This window comes from Gopherus evgoodei, chromosome 2 (genome assembly GCF_007399415.2).
Source record: "Gopherus evgoodei ecotype Sinaloan lineage chromosome 2, rGopEvg1_v1.p, whole genome shotgun sequence".
Classification (NCBI taxonomy): domain Eukaryota; kingdom Metazoa; phylum Chordata; order Testudines; family Testudinidae; genus Gopherus; species Gopherus evgoodei.
In genome coordinates this window covers 37,195,237-37,218,933 of record NC_044323.1, presented here as the reverse complement: position 1 = coordinate 37,218,933, position 23,697 = coordinate 37,195,237, and the positions used below count along the sequence as shown (strand labels likewise).

Below are 23,697 nucleotides of genomic sequence, written 5' to 3'. Positions count from 1 at the left end.
TACAACAATCATTTGGTTATATATTATAGAAAGAGACCTTCTAAAAAGGTTAAAATGTATTACTAGCATGCGAAACCTTCTGAAAGGTTGCTGACCCCTGTTATAGACCTAAACATGCATTGAACTCTGTGTGGGGGAATCTCTCTATTCTTGCAGATTCCCAGTGAAATTAATGGGGCTCAGCACTGGGGTCTAACCACACTCATTGCAGAATGGGATTTTTATGCAGAAATTTGCTATAACAGCATATACATTAAAACAGTAAATAGACATGGTGACCTTCATGAAAGCAAAAGATACATTGCTCTTTAGGACTGCACTGCCACACCTATGCAATACAATTAATCAACTTTCTAAAGCAATACCATTTATGTTTGTGCTCTGATAATCTCCCCAACAAGCTATTTTCTCAAATTCATTTCTGCAAGACTTGACATTTATAATACTTACGCATTGCAATATGGTTTCTTTTCATATCCTTTGTAGTTGTTCATGTTTAAAGCCATTTTGCAGACCTCACAATGGAAACATCCTTTATGCCAGTACTGTAAAGAAATTTAAATTATAGTTAATTAAAAAATTTTGAAGTTACATTAAGTATTTAAATACAATTTTAAGTCAATATTTTTGCAAATTAGGAGAGGATTTTTACCAGTAGGATGTTTAATAAGTATTTCTGTAAATTAAAGATTTATGCAACTATAAGCACTTCTGAAACAATTCCAAATCCCATATATTCTTTAGTAAAGTGAATGCCAAGATCACAGCAGCTTAACCTTAGTGGAATTATTTCAAGGACACCTGATGCAGAATTTTCACATTTGGATTAGTACAACATTAATAAAAATGTTTTCTAAAAATACTACATGGATAAAACCACTAATTAATATGGTTGTTGGTCTACTAAATATAAACTACATTTAATACACAGTATAGTATTTTAATCTAACAGCCACTACTCCCTTTCCAGCGTGTATGGGGTGTCAATCTGGAGCACCCATCACAGTCTTGATGCTTGTACAGTTATGAAATGATCAGGCTTCACGATAACTAATATTAAACAGGAATAATATCAAAGGAAAGGTCATCTCTCTTGCCCTGGTGTGGTTTAATGATCAGTCACAGCAGAACAGTTGCATGGTATGCTGTTGAAGCATCTAAAGCTGCATCAACCTTGGAAGAAATCTGCTACAGCTCATAGGGGTTTCACCTTTGAATTTAACTTCCTTTAGGGAAACTGAGAAGAAAAGGACTCTATTATCTATTCTCTAAAACATTGTCCTTTATAAGCATTAGATTAAGGGTTGTTGTCTGAAACAGTCATAAAACCCTGTCGTGCTTGACCGGTGAGTGGGCATTTGAATCTTGATCTCAATTCTGGGCTCCCTAGCAATGTATTCATAGCAATGCGTCAGCAGCGGCTGTGCTATGACATGCTAATTACTATCTGCCCGTTCCCTCGCGATTAGAAGAGGAGCAGATTCCAGCGCAGTGACAGGCAGAGGTGCGGTACTTTATTTGCAACCTGCAGGTATTTTACACTCTGGTGCCTTTTTTTTTTTTTTTAAGCCACATCAGTTAGATCCCTGCAGCAACAGCCGAGCTCCCAGGAAGAAAGAGATACTCTAGCACCGCTTCTCCAAGGCGACTGCCCCCCTCCCCCTAGTGACTAAACATTAACCCTTCCAAACAGCCCCCCCACACACACCCCAGCATGGACGCCTGCTTTAGGAGGCGGTTTGCTGGTTTTCACCCATTTCAGACGACGTACTTATTCCAGCAGGCAAAATGGTGATACTTGAGGGGGAAGGAAGCACATCCCAGTGACACCCTCATGGTCACCATCCTCAGCCCCGAGCTCACCCATCTATCACCTCCTCCCTTGACCCTATCCCCCCCACGCCTTTCCTCCCGCCGTGCCCCGTCCCCTCGGCGGGGCGCCCAGCACCTTATCCAGGCAGTTGACTTTTTCCGTGGGATAGACGACTTTGCCACAGCGGGCGCACTGGGGGTTCATTTTTCAGGCTCCTCGCGAGCGGCGGCGGCTCTGCAACTGGTCCCGGCGGTGGAAGCAGCTCCCGGGAGGCGCTGTGACATCCCCGCCCCGCGGGGCGAGAAGGCAGCCGAGCCGGGCGTCCTCAGCTCAGGGGCGGCGAGCGGCCGAGAAGGTCATCGGCGGAGGCGCTGCTCCAGCTGACTGCAGGGCGGCAGCATGTGCGAGTGGGAGGCAGGGAGGGAGAGGAGCCCGTGTCCCCCGCCCGCCTGCCTCCACCCTCCTCCTCCGCTCGGTGCCTGCGCTCTGGGCTCCCCGCGCCGACGGGCTGGGTGAGTCACGCTGCTCACAGCTCCCGGCGCCCTTCGCCGCGCAGGAACAAGCCAAACCCACCGACGCGCCGCAGCGAGCCAGCCCCGGCGGCGGAGCTCAGTCTCGGCGCCCCCGCGCGGCGTGGGCAGCGGGGCGCCGCCTGCCTGAAGCAACCTGCTGGGCGGCCGGGGGGACAGCGGGTGACAGAGACACTCCGCTGCAAACGCGGTGGTCAAAGATCCTCAACTCCGGCTGGGAAATGATAGCTGGGCTGGGCCTCTGGCCCTCGCACGCGCCTCACACACACCTGCCTCCGCCCGGGGGAAAAGGCTGAACGCGCGGCTGCTTGGCATTTCATAGTAATACCCTGGGTTGCCAACCCTCCAGGATTGTCCTGGCATCTCCAGGAATTAAGTGTGTCAGCTGAGGAAACCTCCAGGACTCCTGCCACCCAGAACTGGCACCCCGAGTCATATGTGTATTTCCATAACCCCATTTATGGGACAACTCAGGGCATTTTACAAACTAAGGCCCAGAGCCTGAAGTCAGAGCCCCACCAATGGTGCCTTGAGTCTGTGCAGGTGAAGCTGCAGGATCAGGGGCACTAATTGTACTGTGACTATCTCCAGTGTATCTAAGCACTTGACAGAAATTCCCTTTGACAAAGGATTTTGAAATTAGGAAATATGGCTTTGTTTTGAATTGGAACAAAACTCAAACTTTTGAAAATTCTCCACAAAGGAAAATGTTGGGGAGGATGGAATAATTTTGGATCAGTTCACGCACAGTGGTGTGATTACAACTTTGATATTATAATACAGTACAAAAAAGGGAAACAGTCATTTCAAAATAAAAAAAGTTCCCTTCCCAAAAATGCATCAGAACTTTTGGTTTTTCTCCAAAATGAAATTTTGGAGAAATTGACACAATTTTGTGAAGCATTTTGATAGAACTGCATTTACCGACAGTAAGTAGTCCTGTCCAAGTTTTTCCAACCAACTTTACACATGACAAAAGTATGTCAAGCTGTAGCAGAATCAACACAGACTTGTGTTTCCTCTTCCCTTGAGCCAGGAATTTCTCTTCAATATCTTATACCTCCTACTCTTTCTGGCCTGACTTTGTTGGGCCTTAACGCAGGCTGCGTAGTACTTATGCAGACCACTAGTCCCATCAAATACTCACATATTTAAGTACTACTCAGCCTGAGTGAGACTGACAGAATCAGACTCTCTGAGAGAAGGCTTTAGTAATTTATTTTAATCCAATCATTATTAGTGCTTGGGGAATGTTATGGCAAAAGTATTGCATTTTTGTCTTGAACACAATCCTCTTTAACTAAGTGGTATGCAAACCATCCCAAGGAGAGCACTTTCAACCCTGAAATGGTTGCATGTCAGTGGATAAATACTACAACTCTTCAACAGTACACAGCAACACTCCACCACTTTATGACATGAAGTATATTTACAGTGGAATTTTATTAGGTAGTCAGAATGAAATACAAGAACTTGGCTATAACCCCTGGTCGAGCAGCCCAACTTTTATAAAAAAGGGACATGAGATCTTTAATAAAAAAAGTTTACATTCACCCCCATCAATTGTTTTCGAGCATGGGAAGTACAGCCAAACAAATTAAGTAAACTTCAGTTTAGAACAGTAGACAATAAATACTTACCAATTATGAGGTGACAAATATCATAAGCCACAAGTGGTAATGATATTAGGTTTCTATCTCCTCTAGCTGTAAATACTTTAAACCCAGTAAAGTAATAAATGTGCAGATGGTGTTTCTGCAGAAAAAAAAAGTTGTAGAAAATTGTGTAGATGAACACCATCTCTTCTAACTTTCTTGGTGCAATAGAAGATGGTAAACTATAAGCCCAACCAGTGCACCAGTCCTGAAATCTGATAAGGTAGTGATGATGATGCCAATCCCAGAAGTTCAAGAACCAAAATTTCTTTTAATTGAAATGTTTTACAAATTCTCATCTACGAATGGGTAAACTATAATTTCCTTTCCTAAGGTAGAGGTATGAGGCCTGCACAGATACATTAACAGCAGTCAGTGGAACAGCTAGGACTATTAGCCAGGATGGGCAGGAAAGATGTCCCTAACCTCTGTTTGCCAGAACCTGGGAATGAGTAACAGGAGGTGGATCACTTGATGATTACATGTTCTGTTCATTCCCTCTGGGGCACCTGGCATTGGCCGCTATTGGAAGACAGGATACTGGGCCAGATGAACCTTTGGTCTGACCCAATAGAGCCATTCTTATGTTTTTATGGCTTCTGGCTTGCACTTCAGTGCATGTTCACTTAGGTGACACAGCACTGCATGGAGAAAGGTCCCCTGCAAAAATCATGAAGGCAGAAGTTGTGAAGAGCTCCTACAGCCCAGGTCTTACTTGCAGTAAGTGTGCAAAAAATCAGCAAACAGTGTAGACTTTTCTGCCTGCACTGAGTCCCATAGAACGCAATGGGTCCATGTTTGGGCATAAGGACCTGCCCTTGTAGATCACACTTCAGGATAGGGCCTATGTTTGCTACGTGGAACATGGCTGCTTTTCTGCTAGGGTAGGCAGCAGTTCTCTCAAGTTAAGGTCCTTACTGACTTTTTAATCATGGTTTCCAAAAGTGAGCTGAACGTAGTTTGTCCTGACTTACATGTGCAATTAAACTATTCTGCACTACTTTAGCTGCACTCACTATCATCCTTGGATAATTTTCCTATTGTAGAAAGCCTGTAGAGGTGGTGGTCTACAAAACATCAGTAGATTAAATACTCAGATTCTAGTCTAAAAGATTGTAAAAACTGACGAATTTATTGGTAACGATACTGGGTTTCTATCTCATCTTTCACTGATCTTCAGATCAAATATGCTTCTTTTACAAGTAAAAGGTTGAGATTACTTGCAGAGTAAGGTACTACACTCAACATAAGAAGAGCAGAATCAGCCTGTTAGGCTTGGATATTGACTCAAGTACATTATAAAATACTTATGTGTGGAGAGGAAGGATAGTCTTGCAGCCAGATTAAGGCCCTGGACAGGGAATATGAGGTGGAGCCCTTAGGTATTACTATAATACTCATAACTAATTTTGGAAAAAAGACTGCTGAAAGCTGTGGCTATACTTAACTATGTGGAGAGGAGAAAAAATGAAACTCATGTCAGCGGGCACAGGAAGAGCCAGTCAGTCGTCCCCCCCCCCGTCTGAGTTTCTTTTTTATGTGGTTCAAAGTAAACTCCACAGAGTTACATTTCCAATAGAAACAATACAACTTTGACATTATTCTACTTAAGGTTATCTGGAGTGCCGTTATGGAAATGTGCATTTAAGTTGTCCCCTGGGAAAGCATCCACCCTTAGTATAGATCATATACTAGGGTCAGAGGAAATATGTTTCCAACTTTGGTTCTAGACATGCTAAGCCTAGAGTCTCTATGTTTTCATAGGTAAACAGCAACAAAAACACAACATGGTGTAGAAACAATTATTTTCTGTAATATGATCCCCACAGTATGAATCTATAGAAAAATCTTGATAAATGGTTTTACAGATTGGTAACATTGCTTTCTATTTAACTCTTGAGCTAGAGCAAGAGCAAGAAAATGCTAAGTGGTCAGCCAATCAAAGTTTATCACAGGGCCTGATTCAGCCACTTGAGTATTATGCAAAGTGGACATTATAGTCAGCAACAAAAGTAACTTTAACATAGCATGTGAAGTACTAATAGGCAGCCAATCATGTAGAGTGAGCAAGCACAACAGTAATAAATACATATTTTATATAAATCACATCCTAGGACAGAGGTAGGCAACCTGTGGCATGTGTGCCGAAGGCGGCATGCGAGCTGATTTTCAGTGGCACACACACTACCCGAGTCCTGGCCACCGGTTCAGGGGGCTCTGCATTTTAATTTAATTTTAAATGAAGCTTCTTAAACATTTTAAAAACCTTATTTACTTTACATACAACAATAGTTTAGTTACATATTATAGACTTATAGAAAGACCTTCTAAAAAGGTTAAAATGTATTACTGGCACGCAAAGCCTTAAATTAGAGTGACTAAATGAAGACTCGGCACACCACTTCTGAAAGGTTGCCGACCCCTGTCCTAGCAGAACTTGGCACATGCCTCCATATATGGTACAGAATTGGCTGGAAGGAGACAAACATTTTTTAGAGCAACAATTACAAAAGGGACAATTCCATTATTTTAGGTATAAAGGAGTGAGAATTTCCTATTGCTCACAGGTCTCTCCTTTTCCACTTTTAGGAACACTTGACTAAAATATTCTCCTCAGATTCCAAACAAACAGATTTGGTCTTTACCTATGACTGCAGGGATAAAGAAACTGAAATATGACCTTGTAAGGAATTGCCTTGGTCACCTGGAGCACCACCTTGTTAAAGCAGAGGATTGGTAATACTCACCTCTCTTGTCTTGTACACTATTGGCTGAACATGAAATGGCCCATTTACAAATTTGTGAGCATAAGGCATATTCAAGAACTCATTTAGGTCAAATCCCAATGTGTGCACGCATCAAGCAGCAGAAGGGCACAGATTTGCTTTTCAAAAAGAAGTGGCTGGACATGCGTAGAGTACATGCACACCAATGCTTGGGTGCACACAAACAAGTGAAACAGCTGGCATAGGCTCTGTCATAGCATTTTTTCCCAGATCTGGACCTTAGCATCCAAAATATGGGTGTTAGCATGAAAACCTCCAAGCTGAGTTACCAGCTTGGACCTGGTAATTGCTGCCACCAGCCAGGAATTATACAGTGCCTAGCTCACCGTGGTCTCCCAAAACCTTCCCTGGGGGATCCCAAGACTCAGATTCCTTGAGTCTCACAACAAAGGGGAATAAACTATTTCCCTTCCCCCTCCTCCCCTCCAGGTGTTCCCTCCCTGGGTTCCTGCAGAGATATACAGAAGCAAGCTCGTGAATCTAAACAAAGGGATTCCACCCTCCCTGCTTCAAGTCGTAGAAACACAAAGCACCGAGAGATCTAACCTCTCTCCCCCTTCACCCAGAGGGTATGCCAAGTCAGGCTTAGTAAATCTAACTAAGATTTTTCCCCTGACTTCTTCCTCCCACCAATTCCCTGGTGAGCTGCAGACTCAATTCCCTGGAGTCCCCACTAAAGAAAAACTCCAACAGGTCTTAAAAAGAAAGCTTTATATAAAAAAGAAAGGAAAAGACATTAAAAATAGTCTCTGTATTAAGGTGACAATATACAGGGTCAATTGCTTAAAGGAAAAAAAATGAATAAACATCCTTATCCAAAGAGAATACAATTTAACACATTCCAGCAACTACACACATGTAAATACAAAAAAACCAGTATAAACCTATTGTCTTACTATCCTTGTACTTACAACTTGGAAACAGAAGATTAGAAAGCCTGGAGATTCCTGTGGTCACTCTCAGAGCCGAGAAAAGAACAGATCAAGAACAAAAGGACTCACACCCAAAACTTCCCTCCACCCAGATTTGAAAAAGTCTTGTTTCCTGATTGGTCCTCTGGTCAGGTGTTTGGTTCCCTGTGTTAACCCTTTACAGGTAAAAGAACATTAACCCTTAGCTATCTGTTTATGACAGGCTCACGGATAGCCATAGAAAGATTGCACAATTCTGAAAACAAAGGATACTGTGTTTTTGGCAAGCACAGCCCAAGGGCATAGGTAGCGTGGGCCTCCAGCCAGGAAACTATGCCCACATGCCTTTTGCCTAGCACATTATGTTTTACACAGCTCAGACTATGCAACAGCAATTAGCATAACGTTCACTACCATATGGTAAAGGTGAGAGATGGGGGTGCTTATACAACCTTTATATTAAGTCTAAATGGCATGTAGTGTTAGAACTCAGAGGGAATGAGCAGTGTGAGCTAGTGCACTCATAATATAAAAAACAAATATATCTGCTATCACCACATAAGAATGGCCATACTGGCTCAGATTAATGGTCCATCTAGCCCAGTATCATGTTTTCTGACAGTGGCCAATGCCAGGTGCTTCAGAAGTAATGAACAGAATGAGTAATCAAGTGATCCATCCCCTTTTGCCCATTCCCAGCTTCTGGCAAACAGAGGCTAGGGATATTTCAGAGCACAGTTATGCATCCCTACCCATTTCTAGTCTTGATCTTCATAGCATCCTCTGGTAAAAAGTTCCACAGGTTGACTGTTCATTGTGTGAAGAAAAGCTTCCTTTTGTTTGTTTTAAAACTGCTGCTTATTTGTTTCATTTGGTGACTTGTGTTATGAGTAACTAACACTTCCTTACTTACTTTTTTCATACTTGTCATTTTATAGACCTTTATCTTATCCCCCCTTAGTCATCTCTTTTCTAAGATGAGAAGTCTCATTCTTATTAATCTCTTCATATGGAAGCTGTTCCGTACCCCTCATCATTTGTTGCCTTTTCTGTACCTTTTCCAATATAACTTTTTTGAGATGGGGCAACCAAATCTGCACACAGTATTCAAGATGTGGGCATACTATGGATTTATATAGAGGCAATATGATATTTTCTGTCTTATCTATCCCTTTCCTAATGATTCCCAAGACTTAGCTTTTTTGCCTGCCACTGCACATTGAGTGGATGTGCTCAGAACTGTTCACAATGACTTCAAGATCCTTGAGTGGTAGGAACTAATTTAGACACCATCATTGTATATGTATAGTTGGGATTACGGATCAGAGGGGTAGCCGTGTTAATCTAGACCTGTAAAAGCAGCCAAGAGTCCTGTGGCACCTTATAGGTTAACAGAAGTATTGGAGCATGAGCTTTCATGGGTGAATACCCACTTCGTCGGATGCACAGAGTGGAAATTTCCAGGGGCAGGTATATATATGCAAGCAAGAAGCAGGCTAGAGATAGAGGTTAGTTCAGTCAGGGAGGATGAGGCCCTCTAGCAGTTGAGGTGTGAAAACCAAGGGAGGAGAAACTGCTTTTGTAGTTGGCAAGCCATTCACAGTCTTTGTTTAATCCTGAGCTGATGGTGTCAAATTTGCAGATGAACCGAAGCTCTGCAGTTTCTCTTTGAAGTCTGGTCCTGAAGTTTTTTTTTGCTGCAGGATGGCTACCTTTAAATCTACTATTGTGTGTCCAGGGAGATTGAAGTGTTCTCTTACAGGTTTTTGTATATTGCTATTCCTAATATCCGATTTGTGTCCATTTATCCTTTTCTGTAGCGACTGTCCAATTTGGCCTATGTACATAGCAGAGGGGCATTGCTGGCATATATTACATTGGCAGACATGCAGGTGAATGAACTGGTGATAGTGTGGCTGATCTGGTTAGGTCCTGTGATAGTGTTGCTGGTATAGATGTGGGCAGAGTTGGCATCAAGGTTTGTTGTATGGATTGATTCCTAAGTTAGTCACTATGGTGTGGTGTGCAGTTACTGGTGAGAATATGCTTCAGGTTGGCAGGTTGGCTGTGGGCAAGGACTTCCTTCCACCTACAGCCTGTGAAAGTGAGGGATCATTGTCCAGGATAGGTTGTAGATTATGTTTTCCAATGTGCATTATTTTATATCTATCAACATAGAATTTCATCTTCCACTTTATTGCCCACTCATGCCATTTTGTACCTCTTCTCAGTCTGGTTTGGACTTAATCCTGAGTAGTTTTATATCTGCAAGAACTTCTCACTTCACCGTTTACCCCTTTTTCCAGATTTGAGTATGTTGAATAGGACTGGTCCCAGTACAGACCCTGGGGAATACCACTATTTGCCTCTCTCCATTCTGAGAATTGACCATTTATTCCTACCCTTTGTTTTCTATCTTTTAAAAAGTTACTGATCCATGAGAGGACCTTTCCTCTTATCTCATGACTACTTACTTTGCTTAAGAACCTTTGGTGAGGGACCTTGTCAAAGGCTTTCTGAAAATCTAAGTAAACTATATCCACTGGATCCCTCTTGTCCACATACTTGACACCCTCAAAATTCTAGTAGATTTGTAAATGTAAACCATGTGTCACCAAAAATGTATGTTGACTATTCCCCATCTATAGTTTCAACCAATTTGCCTGGTACTGAAGTTAGACTTACTGGCCTGTAATTGCCAGGATTGCCTCTGGAGACTTTTTAAAAAATCATCAGATTACCTATCTTCCAGTCATCTAGTACAGATGCAGATTTAAATGATGGTTACCTACCAGGGTTATTAGTTCTGCAATTTCACATTTGATTTCCTTCAGAACTCCTAGGAGAACAACATCTGGTCTTGGTGACTTACTGTTTAGTTTAACTATTTGTTCCAAAACCTCCTCTAATGACCTCAATATGGGACAGTTCCTCAGATTTGTCACCTAAAAAGACCAGCTCGGGTTTGGAAATCTCCCTCACATTTTCAGCCATGAAGACTGATGCAAAGAATTCATTTAGTTTCTCTGCAATGGCCTGATCTTCTATAAGTGCTCCCTTAACGTCTTAGCCTCACTGGTTATTTAGCAGACTTCCTGCTTCTGGTGTGCCTAAAAAGAAAAAATTGCTGTTACTAGCCAAAGACTCAAAGTTGCTCTTCAGATTCTTTTCTGGCCTGTGTCATTATATTTTTCTGTCTTCTGGTGTCTGTGCCTTGTCATAGTGGCACAGATTGTGTGCTTTAATGATCCCCAGAGTCTATGTCAGTGGGTTTTTTGCTTCTGGTAGGTTCAACCATGCCAGATTTGTCTGGCCTCTCCCACACAGAGGAAACAGACACCCTGGTCCTCCAGGTTGGGGGTTAGGCACAGAGCTAACAACCCTGTCCCGTAAAAAATAAGATGTTATGGAAAAGCCGATGGAGAAATTGGCCATTACTGTGTATTATAGCCTTCAGGAGTCAATGCCAATGGTGAGAACCGAGAGGAAGCCAATGGCAGGAAAACTGAAGTGCTCAACATCAAGACAAAAACTGAACTTGGTTTTTGTAAACTATGGATAATGTATGAAACAGGAAAGCTAGCTCAGGTCACAGCAGAGATGAGACATTACAGCTTACACATCCTGGCTGTTAGTGAGAGCGGATGAACAGGATCAGGAAGATGAACAGTCTTGGGAAAAACTTTGCTGTATTCTGGATGGGATGATGAACACCATGAAGGTGTTGCCATCCTTTTGAAGAAGGGACTGAAGCATTCCCTGCTTGAATGGAAGTCCATCAGCAGCAGACTTGAGAGCCAGACTGAAAGGGAAAAAACAATAGTATCACCCTGATTCAGCGTTATGCTCCGACAAATAACAGTGATGAAGTAGTAAAGGACAAGTTCTACCTTACATTACAGGCATAGTAAGAAAGTACTGTGCCACAAGACATGGTGTGGCACCATGAATGAAAACAGAAAGGCTTGTTGATCTCCGCAATATGCATGACCTAGTCATCAGTTGAACCCTATTTCAACATTGTGAAATTCACAAGCTGACATGGTGTTCTCCAAATGGCAGAGATAAGAACCAGATTGACCATATGATGATCAATGGCAAATGGCAACACTCACTGACAGATGAAAGTGAGAAAGAGTTCAGAGGACTTGTCTAGAGAGAAAAGAATACCCAGTTCCTGAGTTCCTGTTTGGTGTCCAGTGCCCCTGATTTTCATCACTATCCCTGTTGGTATCCTGAGTTTGTCAGTGTGTCCCTGTCTTCAGGATATGGTATTGTAATACCCATTGTGGTTTCCTCTGGTTTACATCCATAGGTTAAGGGGATTTAAGGGCTGAGAAACCTGGGGCACAGCTGGGGAAACCATTGAAAAGCTTGCCAGAAACAAACAGGAGTGGAGGAGCTTTGTCACTGCTCTAAATGCCAGATGCATAATGGGAATGATGATTACATTTTTTACACTTGACTTGCCAGAGTTTATGCTCCTTCCTATCTTCCTCAATAGGATTTAGCTTCCACATTTTAAAAGATGCCTTTTTGCCTCCCACTGCTTCTTTTACTTTGTTGTTTAGCCATGGTGCCATTTTTTGGTACTCTTACTATGTTTTTTAATGTGGGGTATACATTTAAATTGAGCCTCTAGTATGGTGTCTTTTAAAAGTTTCCATGAATCTTGCAGGGATTTCACTTTTGGCACTTTACCTATTAATTTCTGTTTAACTAACAGCCTCATTTTTGTGTAGTTCCCCTTTGAGATTAAATGCTACTGTTGTAGACTGCTGTGGTGTTCCCCCTTCCCCCAGGGATGTTAAATTGTATTATGTTATGGTACTATTACCAAGCAGTTCAGCTACATTCACCTCGTGGAGCACAGGATCTGGTCCAATTTGGACTAAATCAAGAATTTCCTCTCCCCTTATGGGTTTAAGAACTAGCTGCTCCAAGAAGCAGTTAAGGTGTCAAGAACCTTTATCTCTGCATCCTGTCCTGAGATGACATATACCCAGTCAATATGAGGATAGTTGAAACCACCCATTGAGTTTTTATTTTTATAACTTCTCTAATCTCCAAGCATTTCAAACTCACTATCACCATCCTGACCAGGTGGTCAATAGTATATCCCTACTGCTATATTTTTATTATTCAAGCATGGAATTACTGTCCCTAGAGAGTCTATGGTACAGTTTGGTTCATTTAAGAATTTTACCTCATTTGATTCTATGCTTTTTTCACACAGAGCCACTCCCCTACTAGTCTGTCCTGATATATTTTGTACCCTGATATTACTGTGTCCCATTGCTTATCCTCATTCCACCAAGTTTCTGTGATGCCATTATACCAATATCCTCATTTAATATGAAGCACTCAAGTTCACCCATATTATTTAGACTTAGCATTTATATATAAATTACTTTAATCAGTTGTCACTTTTTAGCTGTGTGCCATTTGGTGTAGTTGAATGAGACTTTCACTTGACTGTTTCTGATCAGATTCTATCTCCTTCTTAGTAGGATAGGAAATCTCCATTAATAGATCCCCCCTAAGGGATGTCTCTGTCCAAAGCACTTGATCCTCCACTTGTCAGCTTTCCCCCAGTCTTCAGTTTAAAAACTGCTCAATAACTTTTTTAATTTTAAGTGCCAGCAATCTGGTTCTCTTGTGGTTTAGGTGGAGTCTGTCCTTCTTGTTTAGGCTCCCCGTTTCCCAAAAGATTCTTCAATTCCTAATAAATCTAAATCCTTCCTCCCTGCAGGATCATTTCATCCATGCTTTGAGATGCTGCATTTCTGCCTGTCTAACTGACCCTGCACATGGAACTGGAAGCATTTCAGACAATGCTACCATGGAGGTCCTGGCCTACAATCTCACAGCCTAAATTTGGCCTCCAGGACCTCTGTCTTTCCTTAGGACATTGTTACCTACATGTACCACAGCCTCCTCAGCACTACATATATGTCTGTCGATGTCTCAAGAGCAGGGCCAGCTTTAGGCCAATTCCCCAGAATTGGGCCCACATCTAAGAGGGCTCTGCTTCTAAGAGGGCCTTTTTAAAAAAATTAAAACCACATGCCCAGTGGCAATCCGGGTCTTTGGCAGCAGAAGGTCCTTCACTGGCTCCAGGTCTTTGGTGGCATTTTGGCAGTGGAGGCATGCAGGGGGTCCTTCAGTGCCATGGAAGGCCTGCAGTGAGTGAAGGACCCCCACTGCCAAAGTGCCATCAAAAACCCAGACCACTGCTAGGTATTCAAATTGGGCCCTGCAGTTCCTAAAGCTGGCCCTGCTCAAGAGATCTGCAACTTTCACATCTGTCAGGCAAGTCACCATGCAGTTCTGCTGGTCATCACAATCCCAGTTATCTATATTTCTAATGATCAGATACCTCATTACAATTAGCTGTCTCACATTATGTTAGTCCCAATGTTTTAGCCCAACAACTGGATCTGTAGATGGGTACTGAGAGACTAAATCCTGACAAAGCTTGACGGTATTTGTGGCGGAAGTTAGTGTGGGGAGAGATTCCCAACAAACTTTCTAATTGTCTGCAGCTCTGGAAGCCAGGCTTATGCTACAAAACATCACTACCATAACTAGGTGGCAGTGCTCTAGAAGCTACATAGCTTGTTTTTCGTTAAATATATATTAATGCTCTTCAGCTGTTGTGGGCCCAATCCTGTGGTATGTAACCAAGCCAGAGTTATGGTTCTACAGCCTCATAATTGAGGATGTTTATTTTCTGGATTTTCCATCCAAAAAAGTTCTACTGGAAAGTTTGACTAACTCAAGTTGTAAGTAAGTTCCCCTCTTCACATGACATGCATCTGATGAAGTGGGTATTCACCCAAGAAAGCTCATGCTCCAATAAATCTGTTAGTCTATAAGGTGCCACAGGACTCTTTGCTGCTTTTACAGATCCAAACTAACACGGCTACCCCTCTGATACTCTCTTCAGATTCAGAATTAAGAAGCCCAGATGGTAGTTTAAGGAAGGGAGGAGAGATGTGGATAAAAGGGAATAAGGATTAGGGGACAGAAAAAGATATATCAAACTTCTCTTGATATAACTGTTGCAGGGTAGTTACACCCTGTCACAGGATGTCAGATCATGTGTGGTCAAAAGAAAGGGAAGAGGCTGTACCACAGCCAGTTAGGATCATCAGCATAGGACCTTACTATAAAACATGGTAGTATGGCCTAGTGGCTGGAGTCAAAGTCACCCTTCCACAAAGGTCAGTGTGGCCTAATGCCAGAGTCAGTGGCCAGAGTCATGGGATTGCATGGTCTATTGGCCCATTGGGGAAGTGGGGCACCGCTCTAGGGAGTGTGGCACCGAGGGTAGGGAGACTTGGGCCCTCCCTGCTTCTGAGCCCCAGTCCAGGGCCCTGGGAGTGGCAGAATTACTCACTAGTGAGTTAATGGGGATCCTCCTGAAATATGCTGACTGTTTCCCCTGTTCACCCACTGGGGCAAAGTCTAAGTCCCCAGGACTGCTCCCTACTCTGTCTTTGCTGGCAGTGATCCACAGTTTCCCTGGGTCTCTGGGGTCCTCAAGCGATGTAGCTCCTAATGGCACTGCCTCCTCTCTGGGTTTGTCAGGCATCCTAGAATCCATCTGGAGTTCTGTGTGCCTTGGCTCTGGGGTCAGGCCCTGTAGCAGTTTCCTGGAAAGAGCCTTCATCCTCTCCCTTCAGCAGTCTGCCCAGACTGAACTGGGCTGCTTCCTTTTATATCTTGCCTCTAGGTTGAGCATGTCAAGCAGAAGCCAAGGGTCGTGGTTTCCTCAGCCTGCAATGCTGAATTAACCCTTGTGGGGCCAGTGAAGGGTAGGTACACCTGTCACAAGTACTAACATTTTATGACCTAATGAGGAGTTTGGGTATGTAAAGTCACCAACAAAGCTCTCAGAGAAGCTGATAGCAGGAGACTGAGAAGATCCACTTTGGACAACCCCAAACATGCATGTACACTTAAGAATCAATATTAGCTGCTTAATGCCAATCCAAGAGATTTTCCATAGCTTCACCTCAATTAATAACCCTTCCAACATAGGCCTTGTAAAAGGAACCTAAGCTAGAAATTCAGTGGAATGATGTTAGGAGGACAGGATGTTATTAACAATAAATTATTATTAATTCTTCCTTATTCATACCAAGCTGTGTCCTCTGTAGGAAATATAAATATGACGTGACTTGTTCTTTGAGTGGATTGCTACTGAACAGGAAATGCAAGTTAACTGTTATTGATAAGTTGTGGATATAAATTGGAGGTCCTCATATAGCCAGAGGGCAGACTGGGAACAGTCTAGAATCCTGATTCTGTTCCTAAAATATATTAGTAAGAGGATGCTGCTAGCTATGGATAAAAGGACAGTCGTGTTACTCAGACTTCATCAGCTGATCTATTTAGCTGCTTTGCCATCATCTTCAGAAATGGTAGTAATCCATATTCCTGCCTAACGATAGTCAGTTCATAGTGATGGAACTCACTCAATCTATTAAGAAATTTTCAAGTTTCCTTTTTTTAAATGGGCTCCATGGTCACATGCAGGAAGGGTAGTGCTGCAATCAAATTAGATTAATGATTTACTGTTTAGATCAACAAATGATGTGGCCAGTCAAGAGCAGATACAATATACTTACTCCTCAGACTACATGGAAGTGCTCACAGAAGTGAGGATGACATGCTCTAGTGTTCTAAAAAGGACCCACTGTACTAAAGAAATTCTGCCTCACTACCAAACATGACCTTAGGCCTCAGAGGAAGGCATGCTTCCAACCATCTTAGCAAGAGTTTGGAATTGTAGTCATTCACAAAGAGAAATTATAGACAAAAAAGGGTGAATAAAATTGCAGCCGTTATAAAGAAGCAGGTCATTTGTATGTCTAAATCAAGGCAATTTAGTGAAGGGAGGAAAAAAATTGGTGTAAAAAGCAGACTTGGAAAAATGAGACAACCTGCCTTAAGAGACCAGTCAGATACTGGAAGTAAAGTGAGCAGTAGTCAAGTGGAGCCTCAGGGGATCCAAAACAGTCTCATTTACAGACAAATCATTCCCTAGATACACGTTTATTGCATTTTAATGTAGTATAATGAAAATCACAGTAATGACTATATGTCAAGATAGAAAAAAAACTGTTGCTGTCTCTTTTCAGGACCAAACACTGTGGAGAATGAGAGATACTGCCTTAACAATAATGAGATGTCATTTCATCAGGGTGAAATTCACCCTAGTGAACAGGGGTGCTGGAACAATTTTCATGCTGGGAGTGCTTAGAGCCTTTGAACCAAACTGTAAACCCTGTATATGATGGAAACCACTTCAAGCCAGAGTATGTGGCAGCACACCCAGCACCTCTAGTCCTAGTATCTATGCTAGTGACAGAAGCCACAAAGAGAGCTGTAGGACCAGATGCTGCAACTGGAACAAGACATACATTAAGTTTAAGTCTAATTTTCACAGACTAGTACATGCATGTATATCTTGGTGTGAACTGGAGGTGTGCTTTATGAAGCCTGTACTACTTATATTAACATTATATAGATCTTTACATTTCCAAACCACTATACAAAAGAAATCCTCACAACACCTTTGGAAAGTAGGTATACAAATAAGATTCCCAATTTTTACAGATAAGACAGAGACACAAGATTTAGGGCCTAAGATTTCAGTTTTGGGTTCCTTTATTTCTGACTTCTCAAGTTAGAGCCTATTATCCTAGAGGTGTTGATTACTTGCAATTCAAGATGAGTAATGGGTGTGAAGAAGCTCTGAAAAATCAGATTACAAAATGGCCAATCAAAAATTAAAGCACCCAAAATTAGCTTACACTTTTGAAAATCTAGGCCTATGACTTGCCAGCAGCCAGGGTTCAGATGAGTATCAGCCAGAATTAAAATTGCAAGAGTTGGCAACACTATCACAAGTGTTGCAATATGGGATAGTTTTCATAAAGTCCAAGCTCCACATTTACAGGAATTGTGAGAATCTCAGTTTTCATTAAAAAAGGTTCTAGTCCTCATAGTTGCAGAGGAAATGCTGAAAGTGTGAACTGGGTATACCCAAAAGGCTCAGAAGAGACAACAAAAAGGAAAAGAATCCAAAATGGCTATCTTGTTTGTTTTTAAATTTCATGATTTTAGGCCAATACAATTATTTGGAGTTGGGAAGCTTACTCAGAATTTTAGTGCTTGGGGTTGGCAATACTAGAATTAGGAAATCCTGGTTTACTGTCCCATAGACTAAGCTCTGGACAATGCTACCTCCTGGTCAAGATTTTAAAATGGTCTTCCTTGTATTTTTCAATGTTTCTTTTGCATTTGGGAAATAACAGGTGAATCTTCTAGTGGCTAATTCCCACATATGTTAACCAAATTGCTTTGAACAGAATGATAAAATATCTTCACATTTCAGTAGTAGTGCTATGGTGCTAGTTTAATAATTTTATTAGTTTTTCCAGTCAGTGCAATTATAGATAATTTAGTCATTTTTCCAAAACAATGGGAGAGGGGCCCCAAAGCTGTTGAAAAGCCAAATGAAGAAATGCAGTTCAAACATGTTACCATAGAAAGCATAGAGATGTAGAATTGGAAGAGACCTTGATAGGTCATCTAGACCGATCCCCTTCACTGAGACAGGACTAAGTATTATCTACCTGAGAAGTGTTTGTCAAACCTGTTCTTAAAAACTTCCAGTGACATTTCCAGAACTGCCCTAGGTAATTTGCACCATTGCTTAACTACTCTTACAGTTAAGAAGTTTTTCCTAATAGCTAACTGTCAAACAGCTAGTTAAGGGTTAATAGAACTGGAGTACTTCATGTCTCTTTTGACTGTAAAGGGTTAACAAGTTCAGTGAGCCTGGCTGTCACCTGACCAGAGGACCAATCAGGGGACAGGATACTTTCAAATCTTGAGGGAGGGAAGTTTGTGTGTGCTGTTAGAATTTGGTGGTTGTTCTCTGGGTTCTGAGAATGACCAGATGTGCAACCAGGTTTCTCTCCAGTCTCCCTGATACAGGTTCTTATAGATTCAAAATAGTAAGTATTAGGTGATAAGGCGAGTTAGGCTTGTTTGTTTTCTTTATTTGCAAATGTATATTTGGCTGGAAGAAGTTCAAATTTATATTTTGCTGAAAGGATTTTAATTTGTACTTGTATACTTCGGCTGGGAGAGTATTCCCAGTGTCTACAGCTGAAAGACCCTGTAACATATTCCATCTTAAATTTACAAAGATAATTTTTACTGTTTCTCTTTTAATTAAAAGCTTTTGTTTAAGAACCTGATTGCTTTTTTATTCTGGTGAGACCCCAGGGGACTGGGTCTGGATCCGGATCCACCAGGGAATTGGTGGAGAGAAAGGAGGGAAGGGGGAGAGAAAGGTTATTTTCTCTCTGTGTTAAGATTACTTTCTCTGTCAGGGAGAGGGAGAGAGAAGGTGAATTTTCCTCTCTGTTTTAAGATTCAAGGAGTTTGAATCACAGCCATCTTCCAGGGTAACCCAGGGAGGGGAAGCCTGGGGGAGGAAACTGTGAGGGAAAGGGTTTACTTCCCTTGTGTTAAGATCCAGAGGGACTGGGTCTTGGGGGTCCCCAGGCAAGGTTTTTTTGGGGGGGACCAGAGTGTACCAGGCACTGGAATTCCTGGTTGGAGGCAGCGCTACGAGTACTAAGCTGGTAATTGAGCTTAGAGGAATTCATGCTGGTACTCCATCTTTTGGACGCTAAGGTTCAGAGTGGGGAATTATACCATGACGCTAACCTATTCTCCCTTGCTGCAATTTAAGCCTGTTTCTTCTTGTTCTGTCTTTAGTGGACAAGGAGAAAAATTTATCGCTCTCCTCTTTATAACAATCTTTTACATACTTGAAGACTTTTATCATGTTCCCCCTTAGTCTTCTCCAGACTGAAGAAACCCAATTTTTCCCACATAAACCACATTTTCTAGTTTTTTTAATTATTTTTGTTCCTCTTCTCTGGACTTTCTCCAGGTTGTCAACATCTTTCTGTAATTGTGTTGCCCAGAACTGGACACAATACTCCACCTGAGGCTTTATTGGTGCTGAGCAGAGAGGAAGAAATACTTCTCATGTCTTGCTTATAACACTCTTGCAAAAAAAGAATATCATTCTGGGATGTATTAGCAACAGCATTACATTGTTGAATCATGTTTAGTTTGCAATGCACTTTAACCCCTAGACCCTTTTCTGCAATACTCCTTCCTAGGCTGTCATTTCCTATTTTGTATTTTTGCAACTGATTATTCCTTCCTGTGTTGGGGTGCAACTCATCACTGCAGTGTCTCCTCCTGACTGTTTTGGGAATTAGCTCAGTGCCATCTTCTGGTGGTGTCTTGCCAGCTATCACCTCTGCTCCCCCAGACCACAGTGTCTTCTTTAGGACACAGCTCTCTGGCTGTGTCACACTGGGTTCTCCCCCATTCCAGAGGAATTGGAGTCAACTGCCTTAAGTGGCATCCACTGCCAGTTGTCTGACTACTTCCTCAGTGGCAAGAAAGCAGCAGGCAGGACCCAGGCCTGCCCACTACTCTGGGTCCCAGTCCAGGGATCCTGTAGATGGCAGCTACATGCTGTGTCTCCTCCAACTTCACTGTACCTTTTCCTGGGCCATTTCCCCAGGCCATTTCCCCACAGCCCCCAGCACTTTCTTTCTTCTTACCTCAGGGCTTCAGCCTGACAGTCTTAGCAGCTATCCAGGAGCTCTCTCTAGCTTCCCTGGTCCCTGCTGGCAGCACTGCTCTGTCCAGGGTGCTAGAACTTCTTCCCCCTGCTAGGAGCCTGATCTTCTCTCCTTAAGTTCCAGGCAGCTACTAACCTCTGTGCTGCCCTGCAGCCCTTCTTATATGGGCCAGCCCAGCCCTGATTGGCTGCTCCTCACAGCCCCTTTCTGATTGGCTGCCTCCTGAACAGCCTCCTAAGGGCTACTTTTAACCCCTTTTCTGCCAGGGAGGGGCAGCTGCCCCATCACACTTCCGAAGTTTAGTGCTTTTCATTTGTCCTTATTGAATTTCATTCTATTTACTTCAGACCATTTCTCCAGTTTGTCAAGATCATTTTGAATTGTAATCCTGTTCTCCAAAGTGCTCACAATTCCTCCTAGTTTGGTATCATCTGCAGACTTTATAAGTGTACTCTTTATACCAATATGCAAATCATTTATAAAGATATTGAACAGAACAAAGACCCACAACAGATTCCTCTGGAACCTATTCAATATGCCCTTCCAGTTTGACTGTGAACCACTGATTACTATCTGGAAATGTTTTGTCCAACCAGTTATGCACTCACCTTATAGTAGCTCAATCTAGACTATATTTCCCTAGTTTGCTTATGAGGATGTCATGTGGGACAGTATCAAAGCATTACTAAAGTCAAGATATACCACATCTACCACTTCCCCCCATCTACAAGATTTGTTACCCTGTCAAAGAAAGTTATGAAGATGGTTTAACATGATTTGTTCTTGACAAATCCATATTTATCACATTATCTTCTCTGTGTTTGCAAACTGATTGCTTGATTATTTGCTCCATTATCTTTCCAGGTACTGAAGTTAAGCTGACTGGTCTGTACTTCCCCAAGCTGTCCTTATTCCCCTTTTTAGAGATTGATGCTATAATTACTCTCTTGCATTCCTCTAGAATCTCTTCCATCTTCCATGAGTTTTCAAAGATAATTGCTAATGGCTCACATGTCTCCTGAGGCAGCTCCTTGAATATTCTAGAACATATTTCATCAGGCCCTGTGGACTTGAAGACATCTAGCTTGCCTAAATGTTCTGTCTCTATTTTAACCTCAGATCCTACCTTGTTTTCACTGGCATTCACTATATCAGACATCTGATCATTATTAATAGTTTTGGTGAAAATAAACAAAAAAGGCATTTAGCACTTCTATCATTTCCACATTTTTGTTAACTCCCCTCCCCCCCTTGAGTAATGGGCCTAGCCTGTCCTTGGTCTTTCTCTTGCTATTAATGTATTTATAGAAGGTAACAAGAAAACACTCTATGTCTCTAGCTAGTTTCATCTCATTTTGTGCCTTGGCCTTTCTAATTTTGTCCCTGTATGCTTGTGTTGTTGTTTTTTTTATATTCATCCTTTGTAATTTGACCTAGTTTCCACTTTTTGTAGAACTCTTTTTGAGTTTCAGGTCATTGAAGATCTCCTGGTTAAGCCAGGGTGCTCTCTTGCCATACTTCCTAGGCAGTGAGATAGTTTGCTCTTGTGCCCTCAATACTGTCTCTTTAAAAAACTGCCAACTCTTCTGAACTTTTTTTCTGTTAGACTTGCTTCCCATGGGATCTTACCTGCTAATTTTCTGGGTTTGCTAAATTCTGCCTTCTTGAAGGCCATTGTCTTTATACTGCTGTTTTCCCTCCTGCCATTCCTTAGAATCATGAACTCTTACTATTTCATGATCTCTTTCTCCCAGGCAGCCTTCCACCTTCAAATTCTCAACTAGTTCCTCCCTGTTTGTCAGAACCAAATCTATCAGAGCCTCTCCCCTAATTGCTTTCTCCATCTTCTGTAATGAAAAGTTGTTTGCAATGCATTCCAAGAACCTGTTGGATAATCTGTGCCCTTCTGTATTATTTTGCCAACAGATGTCTGAGTAGTTGAAGTCCCCCATCACCACTAAGCCTGTGTTTTGGATGATTTTGCTATTGTTTCAAAAAAGGCCTTCATCCACCTCTTCTTCCTGGTAGGGCGGTCTTTAATAGACACCTACCATCGCATCACTCTTGTTCTTTTATGCCTTTTATTCTTACCTAGAGACTTTCAACAAGTCTGCCTCCCATTTCTATCTCACCCTCAGTGCAAATGTATATATCTTTGCTATACAAGGCAACACCTCCTCCCTTTTTTCCTTGCCTGTCCTTCCTGAGCAAGCAATACCCTTCTATACCAATATTCCAGTCATATGAATTAGGCCATCAAGTTTTGGTGATGCCAATTATGTCATAATTGTAATTGTAATTATTCACTAGTATTTCTAGTTCTTCCTGCTTCTATTAGTATACAGATTTCTAAGATGTTCATTAGATTCCCTTCTATATTTCCTCTTATCTCTGCTTTGTCTCTGCTGTGATTTCCCTTGTTCCATCAGTTTCTGACCCTTCAGTCAGGTTTCCATATTTTGGACTGACCTGTGGACTTTTGTCTCTTACCCTGGTTGAACCTAGTATAAAGCCCACATCACTAGGTTATCCAGTCTGTATCCAAAGATATTCTTCCCTTCATTGATATGTGGATCCCATCTCTACTGAGCAGTCTTTCTCGGGACAGCATCCCATGGTAGAGGAAGCCGAAACCCTCCCAGCCACATCATCCACACAGCCATGCAATCACCTCCTGGATGTGTCTGTCTTTGCCAGGACCCCTACCCTTGATAGAATGGATCGATATGATAGCTGTAAACTCAGACACATTTTTTAAAAATGTTTAGCTGCCTAGGTGACAGAGGTAAGTAAGACAAAGGGCCTGATCATTTTCCCATGATCTCTGTGCTGATGATCTCTTCCCAACAAGGGAGCGGGGGGAAGTTGCCTCTGCAGAAGGAGCATCCCTGATCTCAGGCCTGCAGAGTATGCATAGATGATAAATGGAGTGAAGGAGAAAGGGTGGGCAAGATCAGGGGATTTACATCTTCCCTGTGACACTGAGATGTAAAATTGCTAAAAAGAAAACACAGCCTCTGTCTATAATAATTTAGTGGAACCCACTCCACCTGGGGAAACTAACTTCAACACGTTAAGATGTACCTATGAGTGCTGCTGGCTGAGGAAATCCCTGGAACTACAGTGCCAGTGGAACTAAATGCTGGGAAGGAGAGCAGCTGAGAGCCAAGAGCCAGTGCACAGATGGTCCTAAGGCCCGCTTTCACCCCCACACAGTACTCAGGGACTCTTTTGGATTTGAGAGCGAGACTTGCTGCTTCTTCTATGGGAGAAGTGAGAAGTAAGGATATTTTCTCACACATGCATACAC

At 42.3% G+C, this 23,697-nt stretch overlaps 1 protein-coding gene across 2 annotated transcripts in view; it reads right to left on the bottom strand.

The window, feature by feature from the left end:
* Window positions 1-2,278, bottom strand: part of NEBL (nebulette) — a 439,204-nt gene extending 436,926 nt beyond the window's left edge. For both annotated transcript variants that reach the window (XM_030550411.1, XM_030550412.1), the window contains exons 1-2: window positions 1,949-2,278; window positions 451-545 (exon numbers count right to left, since the gene is read on the bottom strand). In XM_030550411.1, the coding sequence (XP_030406271.1) occupies window positions 451-545; window positions 1,949-2,017 (164 nt within the window). In that variant the 5' untranslated portion in view covers window positions 2,018-2,278. The remainder of the gene's footprint in view (window positions 1-450; window positions 546-1,948) is intronic.
* Window positions 2,279-23,697: the final 21,419 nt, after the last annotated feature.